Genomic DNA, 18,196 nt, shown 5'->3' with positions numbered 1-18,196 from the left:
TATGAACGGTCTCAGGAGAGGTAAAGGTAGGCCAAAGAAGTATTGGGGAGAGGTGATTAGACAGGGCTTGGCGCAGTTTCAGCTTATCGAAGACATAACCTTATATAGGAGGTTGTGGATGACTCAGATTAGGATAGAAGGCTAGTAGGTAGTCTCACTTATTCTCTCGCACTACTGGTCGTAGTTTTGCTCTATCAGTTATTGCCCTTTGATTTCTGCTTATATTTGTTGGCTCTTTGCTCTTGTTATTTCTTATTTTTCGCATTATTCTGATATGCTTGTCCTTATCTAACTCTTTTGTCTTGTTTTCTTTTGAGCTGAGGGTCTTCCGAAAATAGCCTCCCTACCTCTCAAGGTGGGGGTAAGGTCTGTGTACACTCACCCTTCCCAGACCCCACATTGTGGGATTTCACTGGGTATGTTGTTGTTGTTGTTGCTGCATGTTCTCAAATACTCATTATGTATAAGCCAAAAAAATAATTATAAGTTAATTTGACTAGTTTATAAAATTAATCAAACACCCTGTGACACTCTTAGTACCCGTTTGGCCATGAGAATTTTTCACTTTTTTCCAGAAGTTTTTTCCATTTTATTTGAAAATCAGCGTTCCTAACACCTTGTTTTCACTTTCATTACGTTCAAACAATCAAATATTTTTGCAAAAATTATAACCAAACACAACTCCATCTTCTCCAACTTCAAAATTTCCAATAAAATAAAAAATATTTGATTTTCATGACCAAACGCCTACTTAGTGTGTGATTGTTCAGTTAAACTTAGATCTTCAATTCTAATTTTCTATACCAATGTTTGTTTTAGCCGGAAAAAAAGAAGTCTCTGCGTCGTTGACACAGAGAAAAACATTAATTTCCTCTATATCCCGTTTAGACAATATTTGTTTTTCTTTTTTCAATAAAAATTAAACAACATTTCGTTATATATGGAATTGATTTTTTTCGAAACATATTTTGAGGGAAAATGGTTTTGCTCAATTTTTCAATTGATTTCTTTTCACTCAAAAAGTTTCTACTTTTTTTTCAAGTTAAATCCAGATACAATTTCAAGTTTTAAAAATGCCATTCTTTTAACCCTTTTTCTCAAATATTACTTATCCTTAAATATCATACGTATATTTTATGTCGAAACGCCTACTTACAGTTTTATTGGTAGAAAATTACTCCTCCTCAAAGACTTGTTATTATCTAAAGTACCCAAAAAAGTTTTTCTTCTGTCAAAAACAAAAGAAAAAGAAAAACGAAATCAATAAATAAATAAAGCAAGAAGAACACTGTGTTGACTGTTGTTTGGTAAATTTTGGTTTTCACTGAATTGGTAGGTGGAAGGGTAAAACATTACTTTCTACTACAGTATATAGAATAGAAGAGTGAAGGGACGCTGTTTGGCATTCCAATATCCAAACTAAAAACAGACTCTCAATTTCTGTTACGATTTCAGGTAATGATCAACATCTCCTAATACTTTGTAATTTCTTGGCTGTTGTTGTTCTTATTCTACTATACACACAAGGAAAAAGTTGTGTCTTGAACCAAATAAAAACTGAATCAAGAAATATTAGTCGAGATGATTGTTATTATTTTGTTCACTGTTGTGGTCTGTATGTTGGTGTATAGATGAGCATAATTAACTGTTGTGGTCTGTATTCAGTTCAATTTGAACTAAAAGTTCCCATGTACAAACCCTCAACGGATGTATTATTTGCATTTTCTCTTTACTCTTAAATTTGGCTTACCACTTTTTTACTTGTCATACCATAATTTGTATCTTGGAAGCAAATGATAAGGCTAATGTTGTCACTTTTCCATTTGATATTTTGGTCTTTTGCTTAGATGTGTTAGTTTTCATGAAATTCAAGGTTGCACGAATGGTAACTTGGGGAAGCAGGGTTTATCTATTGGTGTTACTCATCTTCATTTCTTCTACTGTAGCTATCTTGCATTTTGCTATTACAAAATCGGGAAGGAAACTTATCAATGTAAAATTGTTGAAAAAGCTGCTTTAAGGGACTTGGTTAATCTAGACTTCTCCACTTTTAGTTGATCCACCAATCCTGCTATATGTTACATTACTACATATTGTTGCACTACACTCCCCTTTTGGACTTTAGGTTATGTGCTGTTTTCTTTATATAAACAAGTTGGTAATTTAGAACCTGTCTTTGTGGCCTAGCCTTTAATAATAGAGTGGAAGAGAGTGTATAAACCTTGTACTGCAAATGTTCTAGATGAATTTTGATTGAGGTTTTGTATCTGTGAAATGACTATGGAACTTATATTATCACCAAAAATGAGACAAGGAAAGACATGCTGTGAAATATATGGTTGAGGATCACCAATAATGCCACATGGTAAAGATTTTGATTATGTGTAAGTGCTGGCGGCTATATAGTTCTTTAACTCTACCAAAAGTTGTCTGATGAATTTTAGTAGGTATTTAGTTTTCTTATTTGTTGCATGAGATGACAACAACAAATTTAAAATTATTGCTACAATTTGCTAGCCTCATTCTTTTCAATTTAGCCAGTTGATATACTTAACCATAGTATTCTCCCTCATTATTAAGGTTTCTGTTTGTTTTGATGGATGTTCCTGTCATCATTTTAACGACAAAGCTCGAAAGGCCTACACATGCTCTTTTTAGTAAAGCTGGTATATTCTTAAATGACCAAGTCTATGTAAAAACGAAAACTGAAAAAGTTATGTAATTGGACCCTATGTTCTATCCATTTTTGTTGCATGAATGACCCAATGGTTGTGCTTCACTCTAGACATATGCTTCTGGTGAATTCGATTTATCTTGCATTTTATGGTGCTGCTGAAAACGAGCTAAACTCAATGTCATGTATAAGCACCTTTTATGCATGAAGTGATTGCCATGACAAAGAGGCAAATTTCTACGCCTTTTACTATTAATTGGAAGATAAATTTTGTTGTTGTGTAAGTTAGACGTGTTGATTCATTTGGTGATGCATATATATTAACTACTGTACTAAAAGTTATGTGATTGCTGTTGTAAAATTAGTACTTAGAGCAAGTTTACCATTCAAAACCCCAGGGGTAAACTTGCTCAGCACGACAATAGTTTTGTCTATTCATCTTTGTCACTTCTGCATATAGTATAACAAATTGTATGTGAAATTTTTCTGATTGTAATAATGTCCGCATTTGATCAGCCTTTTTGGACGTTTCATGATTAAGCCTAATATTAAACTGAATAGCGGCACTTTTGAGATGCCGTTCTTCGCCGCCTACTTCTTTCAGATGTAGCCCAATGGGAAGTACAGTAATTTATACAAGAGCTAACATCAATTGAAGAGCTTTCTTGACTTATTAAAACAAAATGCCTACTAATATATGATGTTTAGGAGGAAAAAATAAAATGAAAAATATTTCCTTGATGTCTTAAGATTGCTTCCTATTAAGGTAGCCTAAGAGGAGGGAAATAATATGGAACGACACATCTCATTTATTCTCTTCCTCATTTCTATACCCTTTTGAGGCTTGGTTTATCTGGAGGTACTGATTGGAGATCGTGCAATGAAGACGATAATTGGACAACTTTACCGCTGAAAAGACGGGCTTTGTTCCTAATGATAGGTGAGAAGGGTTGAGTATCTGATGTTCAGTCCCCAGCAATTGGAAGATACAAATGTAGTAGATGTGCCGGAGTTATTGGTTGAAATGGAGTTATGTTTACTGTTATTTATACAGTGTCGCTTGTAATTCCTTTCTGGTCACTTATGTACATAATTAGTTATAGAAAAGTGGGTTACTGGAAAAATGTTTGTCTTAGCGCAAGCTCATCATCATTTTTGTGATTACCTGTTGTTTCTTATTTGACTCCACTTTTGGGAATTAGAGTACAATGAAGTCTGCCCTTTATAATATTTTCATTCTGTCCTAAAAGCATCCCATAACAGCACGGGCAAGCACCTTCTAGTTTCTCAATAGGTGGCGAAAACTTGACGACTACCCGAAAATAGAGAGAGAGAGAGAGAGAGAGAACAGCTACTTTCGCCGTCGCCAGACTTTTGAACTTAACGGCCGTTAGGTATTCTCGAAACTTCTATGATATTTAAAAAAAAAACGTAGCTTTATATTCATATAAATTATTTGTCTGATTTTATTATTATATTTTTTTGAAATTGGTAACGACTTGTATCTGATTTTATTATTATAATTATTATTATTAGGAAGATGGTGAAGGCAATCATAGCGCCGTCGATGCTATCATCGGACTTTGCTAATTTAGCATCTGAAGCACAGCGTATGCTCAATTGCGGTGCTGATTGGCTCCACATGGATATCATGGTAATTCCTTTTTCAAGGATTTTTACTTTTCACGGTGTCTTCTTGTTGCTGCTTCTGCTCTTTTATATTTTGTGATTGTTTGATTGAAGTTAAAAAGAAATATGTTATTTTTATCAAAAAAAAAAAAAAAATGTACTAGCTATTTTTATTTGCTACTTGAAGAGAATATACCACATCGACGGACGAGAATCGTGAGTTCCTTATAAGGCTTGGGCAAGCTAGCTTTTGGGTTGTGAGTTAGACCCAATGCCTAATTTAACACTACTCACTCTGTCCCAATTTATGTGACACTCTTTCCTTATCATTCAGTTCCAAAAAAGAATGACACATTTCAATGTTGAATACTCCCTCTGTACTAATTTACGTGATGCAGTTCGGATTTCGAGGTAAACAAGACATTTTTAACTTATAGTACTTTTTATGTAGTTTCTAAATATGTAAATTATTTTTCAAAAAACTTAATATTGTATGTCCGAATTCACTGCCAAAATAAAGACGATTGACTCTCGAAATCTGAACTGTATCACATTAATTAATTGGGACAGAGGGAGTAGCTGTTTTTGTTTGCTATTTATATCTGAGCTTGTACTTACTAACTTCGTCTTGTTTTTACCATCTTCCGATTGAAAGTTTAAGAAACAGAGTCTCTTTTAGTTTAAATGTCAGTTGTTTATTAGCATTGCGTGAATGGAGTGGGGCAATACAGAGGTTTCATGGAGTTCATCATAATAATCGGGGAGTGAGGTGTAGTTGATTGATGGATAGTGTGTTGTTATTAGCTAGGTTTTAAACGACAATTGTCGCGCAGAACCACATGATCTCATAAGTAACTGAGTATCAGGAAAACAAAGTGGAAACGTGGTGTTGAGAAGTTGGTGCAGAGAATTTGCCAAATCATTGAATTCCTCCATTACTTTGTTCTTCAATTTTTTTTAGAAAAAATGGGCAACTATAAGCTATGTGACATATTTGGGAATGTGTACATGAAGACTGGGAGATAATGAGCTTCTATTGGGATCGTCTTGGTTCATATAATGAAATATCTTTTGCTTATCAAGAAAGAGACTATATTGTTACTATATAATGATAGTTAAGAAGGTTTATTGTACTTTACAATAAGAAGGTATATTGTAGTTTACAAGGAAAAGTTGCAATAGGTCTGACAACATCTCAACTTCCATTTTTAAAGATATATTGGTTGACTACCTTCTTAGGTACAGTTCTGTTTCTGAGCCCGGCCATACTACATGAAATTGTCACTTCAGTATAAATTAGGTGGTTGTACCAGCTCAGCTCTTGTTTTGCTAGCTCTATAGCGTAATGAACTAGCTAAATCGATCATAACCTTCTCAAACTGGAATATCGGTTGGTCTAGAATTCTATGCCAAGTGTGCTTCCTCTGCTTTCGCTTGGATTATGTTATTAGTAATAGTTTCAGTCTCTTCTCTTCTTTAGCTCAAGAAGTTTGGAATGTAAAGTGCTGTCGAAAATTGTTCCTTTATTGGGCACTTCATTCATCAGCAGTTACTGAAATGTTGTATTGGTGCATTGCAGGACGGGTAGGTCAAGCTCTGATTGTATACATGTTAAAATGATGGGTGGATAATTGAATGAAAATTGTGCTCATTGGAGTTTTTCATATTTCTAAACACAGAAGGTACCGTAATACTTTTTTTTTCCTTTTTTTTCTGCACTCGGCTCTTTTGCAGACACTTTGTCCCAAACCTTACCCTTGGTGCTCCAGTTATCGAGAGTCTGAGAAAGCACACTAAGTATGGCTTCATGAGTGCCCTATTTCAACTTTATTTTTCTTGTCCGGTATTTGTTTATCGTACAATGAAGTTGTTCTAAGTGCTGTTCTAAATTTCTACAGGGCATACCTGGACTGCCACCTCATGGTCACTAATCCCCTTGATTATGTGGAACCGCTAGGCAAAGCTGGTGCCTCAGGCTTTACTTTCCATGTTGAGGCAGCTAGAGGTTGGGTTTACTTTGCACTCTAGATCCATTTGGTTGGCATAAATGATTATCTACTGAATTATTTAGCTCGAAAGTATTTGAGGGAGAATCACTTTTTGGTATTTGATAAGTTAAATGTTAATAGCTGTTCACTAGAATGTGATATAGATAGATTGAGTAATATAGGGGAAGGATGGGACCAGGGCATATCAGTCAGTCAGTGTATTGTATTTGTGGTGGTGGAACATCATTGCATAAATATTGCTCTGTGCCCTAAATACATTGAGTTCTTTTTCTCCGTTTGTTGTGAAACATTTTGATTAGAAAATTCTTTTACTAGTTGAATGCAACCAAAACCTGGAAACTGGACAACCTTTTCCAGTAAAATATTCTCACACCTAATGGATCCTTGATTTCTACTGACTTTATTATCGTAACTTTCATTTCTGTTACAAAGAAGGTATTACTCTTTGCAGATAATTGGCAAGAGCTTGTTCAGCGAATAAAGTCAAAGGGCATGAAACCTGGAGTTTCTTTGAAGCCTGGTACGCCAATTGAAGAAGTCTACCCACTGGTAATCCTTCATTATCACATTTTATTAGTTTTATAAGCGATATTCTGAGGAGGTTTTTGATAGTTTTGACTTCTCCTTGTTATGAACTAAGAATGGAACATAGTTTTGAAAAGGAAATCACTTGTTCCCATTGTTGTTAGTGAAAAAGGAACAATCTAAATGATATCTTCCAAATAAATGTCATGATACATCAGTTTGCCTGTATATTTTACAGCTTGATGGTGAGAACTCTGTCGAACTGGTCCTTGTGATGACTGTTGAGCCTGGTTTTGGGGGACAAAAGTTTATGCCAGAGATGATGGATAAGGTGCGAATACATTTTGGCATTCTCGGTATTGGATATCATTCATCATTTTCTGCACTATAACTTAAGAGCCACTCTCTTTTAATTTTCAGGTACGTACTCTCAGAAAGAAGTATCCATCACTTGATATAGAGGTGAGCTTCCTTCCGTTGATGGTTTAACTCTGGTTTAAGATATTGAGACTTCCATCATGTTTTCGAGGACAGATTCCCTCTTGTATTTCTTCTTTCTTGAGTTATCGTGTTGTAACTAAAACACTATGTCCCCCTTGCACCCTAAATACATCACTTAATTTTTTCAATGAACCTCCTGGATAAAGTCGATTTATCATTGATACGGGCTATTATGTTGCAGGTGGATGGTGGTTTAGGACCTTCAACCATTGAGGCAGCATCCTCGGCTGGAGCAAACTGCGTAGTTGCAGGAAGTTCAGTTTTTGGAGCTCCAGATCCAGCACAAGTCATAACGTTGTTGCGGAACAGTGTGGAGGAAGCTCAAAAAAGGAGTTTATAAGATCTCATGTTCCATTAACGAACTATCAAAGGAGGATACCGATCATATATTTTGGATCATGTGTAGGATATCAATATCTTGAGATACCAGCACTTATTGAGTTATCCGAGTTGTATTTGTTGAATAATGTTAAGTATTTTGTCACATCATCTCGAAATTCTCAAACATACTGAGTTGTCCAAGTTGTATTTTTGAATAATGTTAAATTTCTGGGGCTGGATTTCGATGAGGTCCATGTCCCATATAGTTTGTCACTCACTTTAATTCGTATATACTGTATTTTTGCAGCGTTATTAGTTCGAATTGCTGATTTTTTTTTTTTTAAATTGAATTTATCATCATAAGCCGAATTGCTGATTGGTTTGCAAGAAATCAGGTCATTGGAATTTGGAAGTCTACTTGCGCCTATGATGAAGAGCAAGCCTTGATGACAACTTCTTGCGTAATTTGCACTAGATTTGAAGTCGAGTTGAAAAATTAAATTTCAAATTTACCTTGTTCTTGCACCAAAATATTTCGTTAGAAAGTATAACAATTTTTAAAATATGGAAATATCGAGAAATTAAATTGCATGAGTGAGACAAACTTTGATGAAGAAAAAATTGAACTAAGGCCTATTCAATTGAAGTACTAAATTTAAAAGAAAAAAAAAATTCATGATAAGTTGATATTTAGACAACTATTTATTTTATGAAACTTTTTGTAGTAATAAAAAAAATTGATACTGATTAATGTAAAGTTATTCTAGTTCTAGTAAAAGATCTCAAATTTTCTTTCATGAAAGAACTTTAAGAGGATAATAATCTTGAAATAAATAGGAGATTATTTTATCTCACGTTTGGTTATGGATATAATAGTCTCAGGATATTTTATCTACCATTTGTAATTTAGCTATCACATATAGAAGGTGAGATAGGATATCCCAACACATACATGAGATATCCTTATCTATCTCACCCTACATACCAAACGATCCCTAATAACATCAAATTAAATAAAAAAACAATTTTTTGAGCGGATTGTCCTTCAAAATGGACCGGTCTTTAATTTTTACCCCTCGAATCGTTGGTCTTGAATTTTTGCCTCTGCTTCTTATTTATGCAAATTTGTGTGTCAAAGTAGCCTTATTTGGTGGTCTACGAAATCAGAGATTTTGGGTTCAATCCCGAGTAGAGTAAAAAAAAATTCCCACAACAAGGTTTCATATAAACTATGCCTATTCGGGCAAAGTTACATAGAAACTATTCCTTGTCTGGCATAGTTATGTAGAACTTAAGTTATCTGGCATAAGTTGTGTAGTAACAAATTCACCCGCATAACTTCATTTCTACCGAACTTATACCGGACAAGGCATAGTGTCTATGTAACTTTGCCCAAATAGGCATAGTTTATATGAAACTTTGCCTTGCGAAATTAGGTTATTGTTCGATGTCAGTAATATTTGCGGCCACTTCTTTGTTACTTAAAACTGTCGAAGGGGAAAAATTAAAGACCAACGATTTGAGGGACAAAAATTCAAAATGACTCCAAGATAGGGATATTCGTGCGAATTGCGTCGTAATGGTAGACACTCGATTAGGCCCAAAAAATTTCAGCCCAAACTAACTAGCTTTGACAATTGGCACACATCTTAGGTTGGGCTGTGAAAGACAATATATAATCAGCCTTACAACATCATGAAACCCTAGTAAGTTATCACTCTTCAACCCTAAATTTTCATTAGGTCGCCGTTCTGAATACGGCGCCGTATAACCGGTAAAAATGGTGCACGTCAACTTTTACCGTAACTGTAAGTCTCCTTTTATCTCCCATTTCTACATTTCCTATTAATTATTATCAAGAGTTTTTTTAGTTTGTTTATAGATTTTTATGTTAGTGAAAATGTGGAAAATAAATTATTGAGTCTTATAGCAATGCTAAAGATCTATTATGTTAGTAGTGTGGTTTGAGGATGGCTATTTAATTATTTCTAATAGATTTTTTTTATATATATTGTTTTGTTTAGTAGCTATTTTGAGCTAAGTGGGCTATCAAAAATACAATCTTTAAATGCTTGCTAATTATTCTGTTTAAGTTTTGACCTTTAGGTGTAGTATGCTGGTATTTTCTGTTTAAGTGAGTTGCCACAATTCAAAAGTTTTCATTCAGAAATTTCCCTGAAAGCTAAGACCCCGTTTGGCCATGTATGATTTTCACTTTTTTCCCTGAATAAAATTAAGGAATCATGTTTGGTCATAGAATTGTTACAATTTTCACATTTTTCACTCCAAATCACTCACAAAAATTCACCATTTTTCCTCGTTGTATTCATGTCCAAACACAGCTGCAAATGTTTTTTTAATGTCCAAACACTTGCTAAAATTAGAATCGTCTCTCATTTTTGGCCTTTTTTTCTTGGGAAAAGGATCAAGAATACCCCCTTTACTTTGGGAAAGGGGCTAAGAATATCCTCTCTTATAAATTTGGGTCAAAAGTATCCCTCCTGTCATAAGTTTTCAAAGATACCTGTCTTAACGGAAACCCCTAAAATAACCTGATTTCATTTTTAAACCCGAGCTAACTAAATAAAAAACTATACCCGTCTTAACGGAAACCCCTCAAAAACCTGATTTCATTTTTAAATCCGCTCCATTTAAACCCGAGCTAACTAAATGAAAAACTCATATGGGTTACCCGCTCCTGTGCCTAGTGGCTCCAGATGTTGGACTCTGGGAACAAGTTGGTCACATACAGGGTTTTTATGGTTTAAAAATGAAATCAGATTATTTTGGTGATTTCCGTTAAGACGGGGTATATTTGAAAACTTCAATGACGGGAGGGTTATTTTTGTCCCAAGTTTGTAATAGAGGATATTTTAAGCCCTTTTTCCAAATTGAAGGGGCATTTTTGACCCTTTTCCCTTTTTTCTTCGTATAACTTGTATTACTCTGCCATTTACAACTGGAAACCGGACCAGCGGTCTCAGCTGATTAAACTGCCACTTCAGTAATGTCTTTTTTGTTATATATTCATCATTTAATGTGAAGCCTATTTTAATGATAAGGTCGTTTGGCCTAGTGAGAAAAATTCTTCATGCTGGGGATTATTTAAATCACCAAGGAAATTTATTTGGAAAAATCAACTGTTTGGCTCTTTTTTTTTTTTTTTGAATCATTGGGGTATTGGGGCAGACTTTGCCATTTCAGAAAATAGACAAAGGGTTTTAAGCCTATGTTGATTTGCTATTCTTGTTTGTTATCAGATGGGAAGACCTTTAAGAAACCTCGACGTCCCTATGAGAAGGAGAGATTGGATGCAGAGTTGAAGCTCGTTGGAGAGTATGGACTGAGGTGCAAGAGGGAGCTGTGGAGAGTTCAGTATGCCTTGAGCCGTATCAGGAATGCCGCAAGAATGCTTCTGACGCTTGATGAGAAAGACCCACGTCGTATTTTTGAAGGTGAAGCTCTCTTGAGGAGGATGAACAGGTATGGTTTGTTGGATGAGAGCCAGAACAAGCTTGATTATGTCTTGGCACTCACTGTCGAAAACTTCCTTGAACGTCGTCTGCAAACCCTTGTTTTCAAGACTGGCATGGCTAAGTCAATCCACCATGCAAGAGTTCTCATCAGGCAAAGGCATATCAGGTAAAACAGGTTATCTGTTTGAGAGTCCCAAATTGCAAATATATAAGCTGTTTTTTTTACCACAACTCATTTGTAACTGAAAACTTTATAAGAGATCATCTCTGTTGACACAATAAGATGTGACTTGAAATGTGGCAATAAGGGGATTGTTGGGAATGTTTTTCATTTTTCCAGTCCTGTACATTTTTCTTAGTTGTTTAGATTTTGTCGGAAGAACTTCAGCACTTATATCTGGTTTAGGATAACTCTGGCAGAATTGCTTCTCAGAGAGTGTGACCTCCTGAGTTCTAGACTTCTTTAAAGTGATTTTTAGTTTAGAATGTGTCTTTATTCCCACAGATATTTCCTCTAGTATAAAGTAGGATCTTAGTCTTCTAGCTATAAAACCTCCATAATTTGCAGAAAGCTTGTAGACCGGTGATTTTCTTGCAATGTTAGGCAAGAGGTGGTGGCTGTGTGCTTTCTCCTCCGTACCTAGTGGATTCTGGTTTGGTAGTAATCATGCTAAGGGGTTCTTTTTTTTTTTTCTCCCTCGAAATGGATACATAGTTAGTAGCCCCTTCAGTGACATCCGATAATATTGGAATCAAGACATAGAGCCTGTTCGGATGGGCTTATGCCTATAAGCTGTTTGCAGCTTATAAGCTAAAAAAAATAAGTTGGGGTAGTCTAACTTAGCTTATCTAAAACAGCTTATAAGCTGCTTTAGATAAGCTAAGTCAAATGGGTCCAATTATTTTTTTGAGCTTATTTTAAGCACAAAATGACTTTAAGCTGGCCAGCCAAACACTCAAAAAAGCTGAAAACAACTTATAAGCAACTTATAAGCCAATCCAAATGGGCTCATAGTTTGTACCTTTAATAAAGTAGTTGTGCTATGAACTATTGGTTATTTATTTACTTGTGTGCACGGTAAGCAAACCAGACTAACATTTAACTGCATTGCAGAGTTGGAAGGCAAGTGGTGAATGTTCCTTCATTCATGGTGAGGGTGGACTCTCAGAAGCACATTGACTTCTCTCTGACCAGCCCTTTTGGTGGCGGGCGTCCAGGAAGAGTGAAGCGAAAGAACCAGAAGGCTGCCGCCAAGAAGGCTTCTGGTGGTGATGGTGATGAGGAGGATGAAGAATGAGCTTTTGTGCAAGAACCGAAAGAAAGCTGTTGCTGATGGAGCTGTTCAATTTTGGAGTTTTTAGTTACCGTTGTAGTGCTTCTTTACATTCCTTTCTTCGATATTGTCATATCTTAATATATTAGGAAGAATGTTCTTTAGCAGAGTTTGGGAGAATGTTTTGAAGTTTGGATTTTGCATTGATCTTTTGAGTTTCAACATTTGTTTTGAACCAAGACTACCTCTTATTACTAAGAGGGAGAAGTGAGCCTAGTAAGATATTCCCTCGCTTGCAACCCATTCCTCTACATAGACAATGAAATTTGTTTACTGTGCACCTTGAACTAGACAAATTGGATCCATTGGGCTTATCTTGATGATTATTGGGCTTACCCTGTCTGAATCGTCTTAATTGGAATCAACTCTGATACCGAGAAAGTCTAAAAATTTCATGACTGAAGTTGAAGCAAAAATAGACAAATTTAGTCATATGTGCTTAAGCTTCAGGCAAAAATGCTTTAACTTCATGCATATATGTGATTGAATTCAGCCACATATTGCTGAAATTCGAGAAACCATGCCAGAACTTCAAGCAAAAAGTGCCTCAACTACAAGAAAAAATGGCTTAATTCTGCCATATGCGATATATAATTGAAATTCAAGCAAAATTAGCTAAATTTGAGCTGAGTTTTATCAAGCCTAACTGCAAATATATGAATGAAATTCAAGCAAAATTGGCTAAACTTTAGCCATATGAAGTTGAGTTTTTTCAAAGCCTAACCGCAATTATCGCATATATGAAGTTGTTCTAAAGAAGGCTAGTTACAGCTATTCATTGCTGAGTTAAATGGTAATCCTAAAATTGAGTATGGGCATTTCGGCCTAACAGAGAGAGACCAACTAAAGGGTAATACTCATCTAATAAAATGAGATTAGTGTGAAATCAGAATTTCAGAATTTAAGTTTTCAAATTGTTAATAAAAGATAGTGGAGACAAAAAGAATAAAAAAACAGTCATTTTGGACTGCGTTGACGAGCAGAAAGAAGTGGTAGTTTCTAAGTGTAAAGTTTGATTCTTAGGCAATATCAGTTGGGGAATATGTATATGTTCCAACTTCACAATTATTATACGCACTTGACCTTAACGTTACAATTTTCCCGAATGAGAATCAAATCCTAAAGAAAAAAAATAAGAAGAGACAATTTTATTTACAAGTTATAGAGATGATAATATACAAGTTCATATATTAAGAAAAATGAGAGAAATACACATCATTTATATAAATTGTTTCAACTCCATCACTCTTTCACTAAGGACAAAGGGATCTGCTTTGGCTGTTGTATATATTACTCTCTCTGGTCATTTTTACTTGTTCAATTTTAACTTTGTATCTCCTTTAAAAAACAATAATTGATATGAGTATTTACCCTAATATCATATTAGTATGTTTAGTCTTAGGTCTTGAGAAATGATTTGGAAATAAGTAATTAATGTTAATGGTAAAGTATGAAAAAATATGTTTTTCTCTTATATGCTAAAAGTGACAAGTAATAATAAAAAATACTCCCTTCGTTCACTTTACTTATCCCTTATACTAAAAATAAATTTTCACTTTGACTTGTCCACTTTAGCATATCAAGAAAAAGACAAGTTTATTTTCCTATTTTACCCTTAACATTAATTATTCATTCCTCAAATCATTTCCCAAATTCATTGAATCTATACATCATTAATATGCGTATTATGATAAAATATGCACTTCATTTACTGTTACTTAAGGGCCGTACAAAGTCCATTCTGGGCAAATAAAAGTGAACGGAGAAAGTATATTTTAGTATAGTAGACGGGTTGAAATGAACGGAGGGAGTACAATATCCACAAAACTGAACTGGATGCCAATAGGCACTATTCCAAGTTGTAATTTTAGAAACCATTTCTTAAATGTGGTCTTCATTCACTCCAATCAATTAGTACTGATTTTTTCTAGAAATCCTATCAATTTCAGTGAGTTGACACATTAAGCAACCCTCCATTTTAGCCATTTGTTATTTTGTTGCATTTTCTTCTTAAATTTCATGTGATTATCATTTTTATTGAAAGTTCATGTTATCCTGGCAGACAACAACTAGTGGGGTTTGAATAGAATCCTAAAGTCTAAGCATTCACTTAGGAAACTTCAACTTTAATTAATCATATGATCCAATTTAGAAAATGCTTTCTCATTGCAAATAGCAGTATAGTTGCAAGTGGTTAATTCTACGTGATTAATGTGCCTTGACTTAGCTGCAAAATAATAGTATTAAAAACTATTGGTCTGATGTTAAAATATAATTTAGGACAAAATATGAAGAGCCCCTTGGTTTGTGTATTATGATTTACCTCCACTAACTTCACATCGCTACCACTTTGAGGTAACTCTTCTATATCTGTCTGCGTGTGTTTGGTATGAAAGAAAATATTTATAGAAATTGTTTCAAAAGAAATTTTAAAATACTTTTTGGAAATTACCAAATTTTTTTTATCTCACCATCTAGCACGTTAGAAAATTTAAAAACTGTTTTAAGTAAATTACAAGATAAAAATATAAGCCAAGAAAGTCTGTTTCCCTTTTAAAAGCAAAATATTTTTCAAAGAAAATATCTTTTAGTGTTTGGTTACGAAAGAATGACTAATGTACTAAGTTTTTTTTTCCTTCGTGCCAAACACACCCGCTAAATGAAGTTGTTCTACTTCTATGCATTTGCATTTTACACAAGCAAATTCTATTAAGTGGTATTTGTAAAAGATAGAGTTATTAAAAAAAAGTCTAATTGCTAATGATTTGGAGAGACGATTCACACAATTGAATGTAATGTAAAAGTAGGCAGAGGGGTCTTCAGCTAGAGCCTCACCGAAATTTATAATTCTTTTTCTGCATGCTTGGTTCACATATGAAAGAACAATTAAATTTTATAACTAAGTAAATAAGAATATTTTCCAGCTAAATTTGCAAGACATTACATTATTCCTTAGTATAGAAGTCTTTTCGAGTTAAAGGCAATAAATTTGCTATTGAAAAAACAAACCACAATTTGTTTAAAAAAATGTAGGAATGATAAAACTAACCAACAAAAATATGACTCGTTTAATCCGTTCAAATTTGGACAGCCTAGTGCTTCGTTCATTTAGTAATTCAATTAATTTTGATTCATCCATTTCAGCTCATCTAAAATTGAATTAATTTGGGTTAAATATATAGCCCCAGTTGATCTATGAAAAACTTTATCAAAATATTAAAAACGAATTATTTAATATTTTAAAAGAAAACAACACAAAAAAATTAAAACTAGACAAAAGTTGCGTAGATTAGACTATGAGCCCGTTTGGCTTAGCTTATAAGCTCTTTTCAGTTTTTTTTAAATATTTGACTGACTAGCTTATAAATTATTTTGTACTTAAAATAAATCCAAAGAAATAAATTGACCTGTTTAATTTAGTTTTAAAAAAATAACTTTTATAAGCTGCTTTTTTGAAGCTCATCCAAACAGGCTCTACATCTCATTGTTCAAGCCCAGCTTGACCCAACAAATGTCAGCTCAAGTATTTCTTTATATGGATTTTTTTTAGTCCATCTCAACTCATTTCATTTGATTCATTTTGACCTGCTTAGTAGGCGTTTGGCCATGCATTTTCAAATCATAATTTGAAATTATGATCCTAAACCAACATTTGCATATGCGTTTTCACTTATGGTTTCAAACTCCAACTCATGCTTTTAAATCATCCAAAAAGACATGATTTGAGGTTTGAAACCATGGTTTTAATTTTTTTAAATATAAAATTTAGACCATAAGTTTATATTTTGTAAAAAATAACTCATAACTTGGTAGATATTTTTAACAATTACCCCCATTAATCATTTACCAATCTCATTAACTTCCACCAACCTTTATTTATGTCTACCAACCTTTAATTTCTATGGGAGGATTATATTAAAGAGTAGATACATTACTATTCATGTTAAATTTTCATTTTTATTGAATTAAAATTTAGTTAATTGATGTTGTATTTTTTAGAAAGGTCTTCTAGTAGTGTACTAATTTTTTAATGAACTATGACTTGCTCATTTGGTAAGATTGTATAAGAATTGAGAATATTTTAATAATTTTCATAATTTGTGAGATTTTTATGTCTATAAAATAAAATATAACTTAAAATATTTAAATTGCATGTCCAAATATAATATGATTTCAAACCATTTTCAAACGGGACCTTAAATTTAACTGTACCCGCATTTAATTAGTCGTCAGAGAGAGTACAGTGTCGCAGCTTTATTTTGGATGGGTGAGTTAATTAGTGTTCTCAGCAACTAGTATAATCGTCAATTTTCCCTTCATTTTAAGTTCACTCTTAAGGCCGGCAGATTAAATTTAAATGTATGGTTGGAAGAGTGATTTAAGGAATGCCAATCGAAAAAAAAGATTACTTTTGGTCAATCAAACGTGGGGTTTAAGAGCTAGTGTCTTTTTATATAAAAACAAAACTTTTGGAAGAACAAAACACGCATCAGGATGAGGTTCTTGAAGACGGCAATATCTGAGGAAAGTTGCACTTTGACAGAACAAGTGCTGTAACAAAAAAAAAAAAAAACACATATATACTTCCTCTGATTTAAAATAATTGAGGTTTTAAATTTAGACACATGAATTAAGAAATTCACTCATTTCTAACAATTAAGAGAAATTTTGACTAAAATACCCTTAGTTATGATTTCCTTTTATTTTTAGTTTGACATAATTATTATGGAGATATGAAAATATGTCAAGAGTAAATTTGAGAAAGAAAACTAAATACTTTCTTGATTTTTTGAAACCTCAATTATTTTGAACCAAATTTTAAGGCTACAACTTCAATTATTTTGGATAGGAAGGAGTATAAAAAAAAGTTGGGTGGAAATTTATTGGTTCTCTAACCTTTTTTGAAAAGAGAAAAGGACCCAAAAATACTCCTCAACTGTTCAAACTAGGGAAAATAAGATTGTCTTTATTTTAGCTTTAGTCTAAAATATGCCCTTATCACTGATGAATTGGTTTTTATTTGCCCCTCAACTATGGAAAATATTTCGTGTCGCTCAAAGGATAATTAATAAGGGGTCGTTTGGTAGGTAGTCAAAATTATTCCAGAATTATAATCTCGAGACTAATTTATCTCATCTTTTGAGATTATTTTATACCATCCAGGATAAGTGAGATAAGAAGGGATATCCCATCTTTTAAGTTGGGATGCATTTTATACCTTGTTTGGTACAAGGTATAAATTTATCCCAAGATAAATTTATACCTTCTACCAAACATGATAGAAAAAATTAGTGTTGTGATATCCCAGCTTATATCATGCACCAAACGACCCCTAAGTGTTCTCTCTTTCAGTTTTGTCTTAATGGAGATCAATACTCTTTTGTTTGCACAATTATATTATATGCATAAATAATTTAGCTCAAAAGAAATAGAATTGATATTTTATGAATTTTGCTCTTCAAACATGATATCAATTACAATTTCTTTAGCAAGATCAATACTTGTTGTTAAGTGTACATAATTACTCCCTGCAATTTCTCCGTTTACTTTTCATTATTTTTCACTGATTTAAGAATTTTAATTTCTATTTGTGTTCTTGAAGTTATTTATATTTTCACGAAACATGATTGATTTAATTTCTAGAATTTTAGTGTTCAGTTTAGTACTAGTTAAATTCACTAGAGTAAAACAGCAATTAAATAGGAAAAAGACATAATGAGTATGATG

General features: G+C 33.5%; 2 protein-coding genes across 4 annotated transcripts; both read left to right on the top strand.

Annotated features, from left to right (window-relative positions):
• The first annotated feature begins 1,279 nt into the window (after positions 1–1,279).
• LOC132641541 (ribulose-phosphate 3-epimerase, cytoplasmic isoform-like) lies at positions 1,280–7,971 on the top strand. 3 transcript variants are annotated; one of them, XM_060358577.1, is made up of 9 exons: positions 1,280–1,455; positions 3,938–4,068; positions 4,211–4,328; positions 5,883–6,100; positions 6,202–6,308; positions 6,764–6,861; positions 7,076–7,168; positions 7,258–7,299; positions 7,520–7,971. In XM_060358577.1, the coding sequence occupies exons 5-9, from the start codon at positions 6,224–6,226 to the stop codon at positions 7,676–7,678; spliced, it is 477 nt and encodes a 158-aa protein (XP_060214560.1). In that variant the 5' UTR covers positions 1,280–1,455; positions 3,938–4,068; positions 4,211–4,328; positions 5,883–6,100; positions 6,202–6,223; the 3' UTR covers positions 7,679–7,971. The 3 variants fall into 3 exon arrangements, with proteins under 3 accessions (XP_060214560.1, XP_060214559.1, XP_060214558.1); XM_060358576.1 differs by having other exon boundaries at positions 3,925–4,068; XM_060358575.1 differs by lacking the exon at positions 3,938–4,068.
• A 1,342-nt stretch (positions 7,972–9,313) lies between these two features.
• Positions 9,314–12,710, top strand: LOC132641539 (small ribosomal subunit protein uS4y-like). The gene is made up of 3 exons (XM_060358574.1): positions 9,314–9,467; positions 10,920–11,301; positions 12,250–12,710. Exons 1-3 carry the CDS (start codon positions 9,440–9,442, stop codon positions 12,431–12,433), a joined length of 594 nt encoding a protein of 197 aa, XP_060214557.1. The 5' UTR covers positions 9,314–9,439; the 3' UTR covers positions 12,434–12,710.
• The last annotated feature ends 5,486 nt before the right edge of the window (positions 12,711–18,196 follow it).

Source organism: Lycium barbarum, chromosome 5, assembly GCF_019175385.1.
Source record: "Lycium barbarum isolate Lr01 chromosome 5, ASM1917538v2, whole genome shotgun sequence".
Taxonomy (NCBI): Eukaryota; Viridiplantae; Streptophyta; class Magnoliopsida; order Solanales; family Solanaceae; genus Lycium; species Lycium barbarum.
This window is presented reverse-complemented; position numbering and strand designations above follow the sequence as displayed.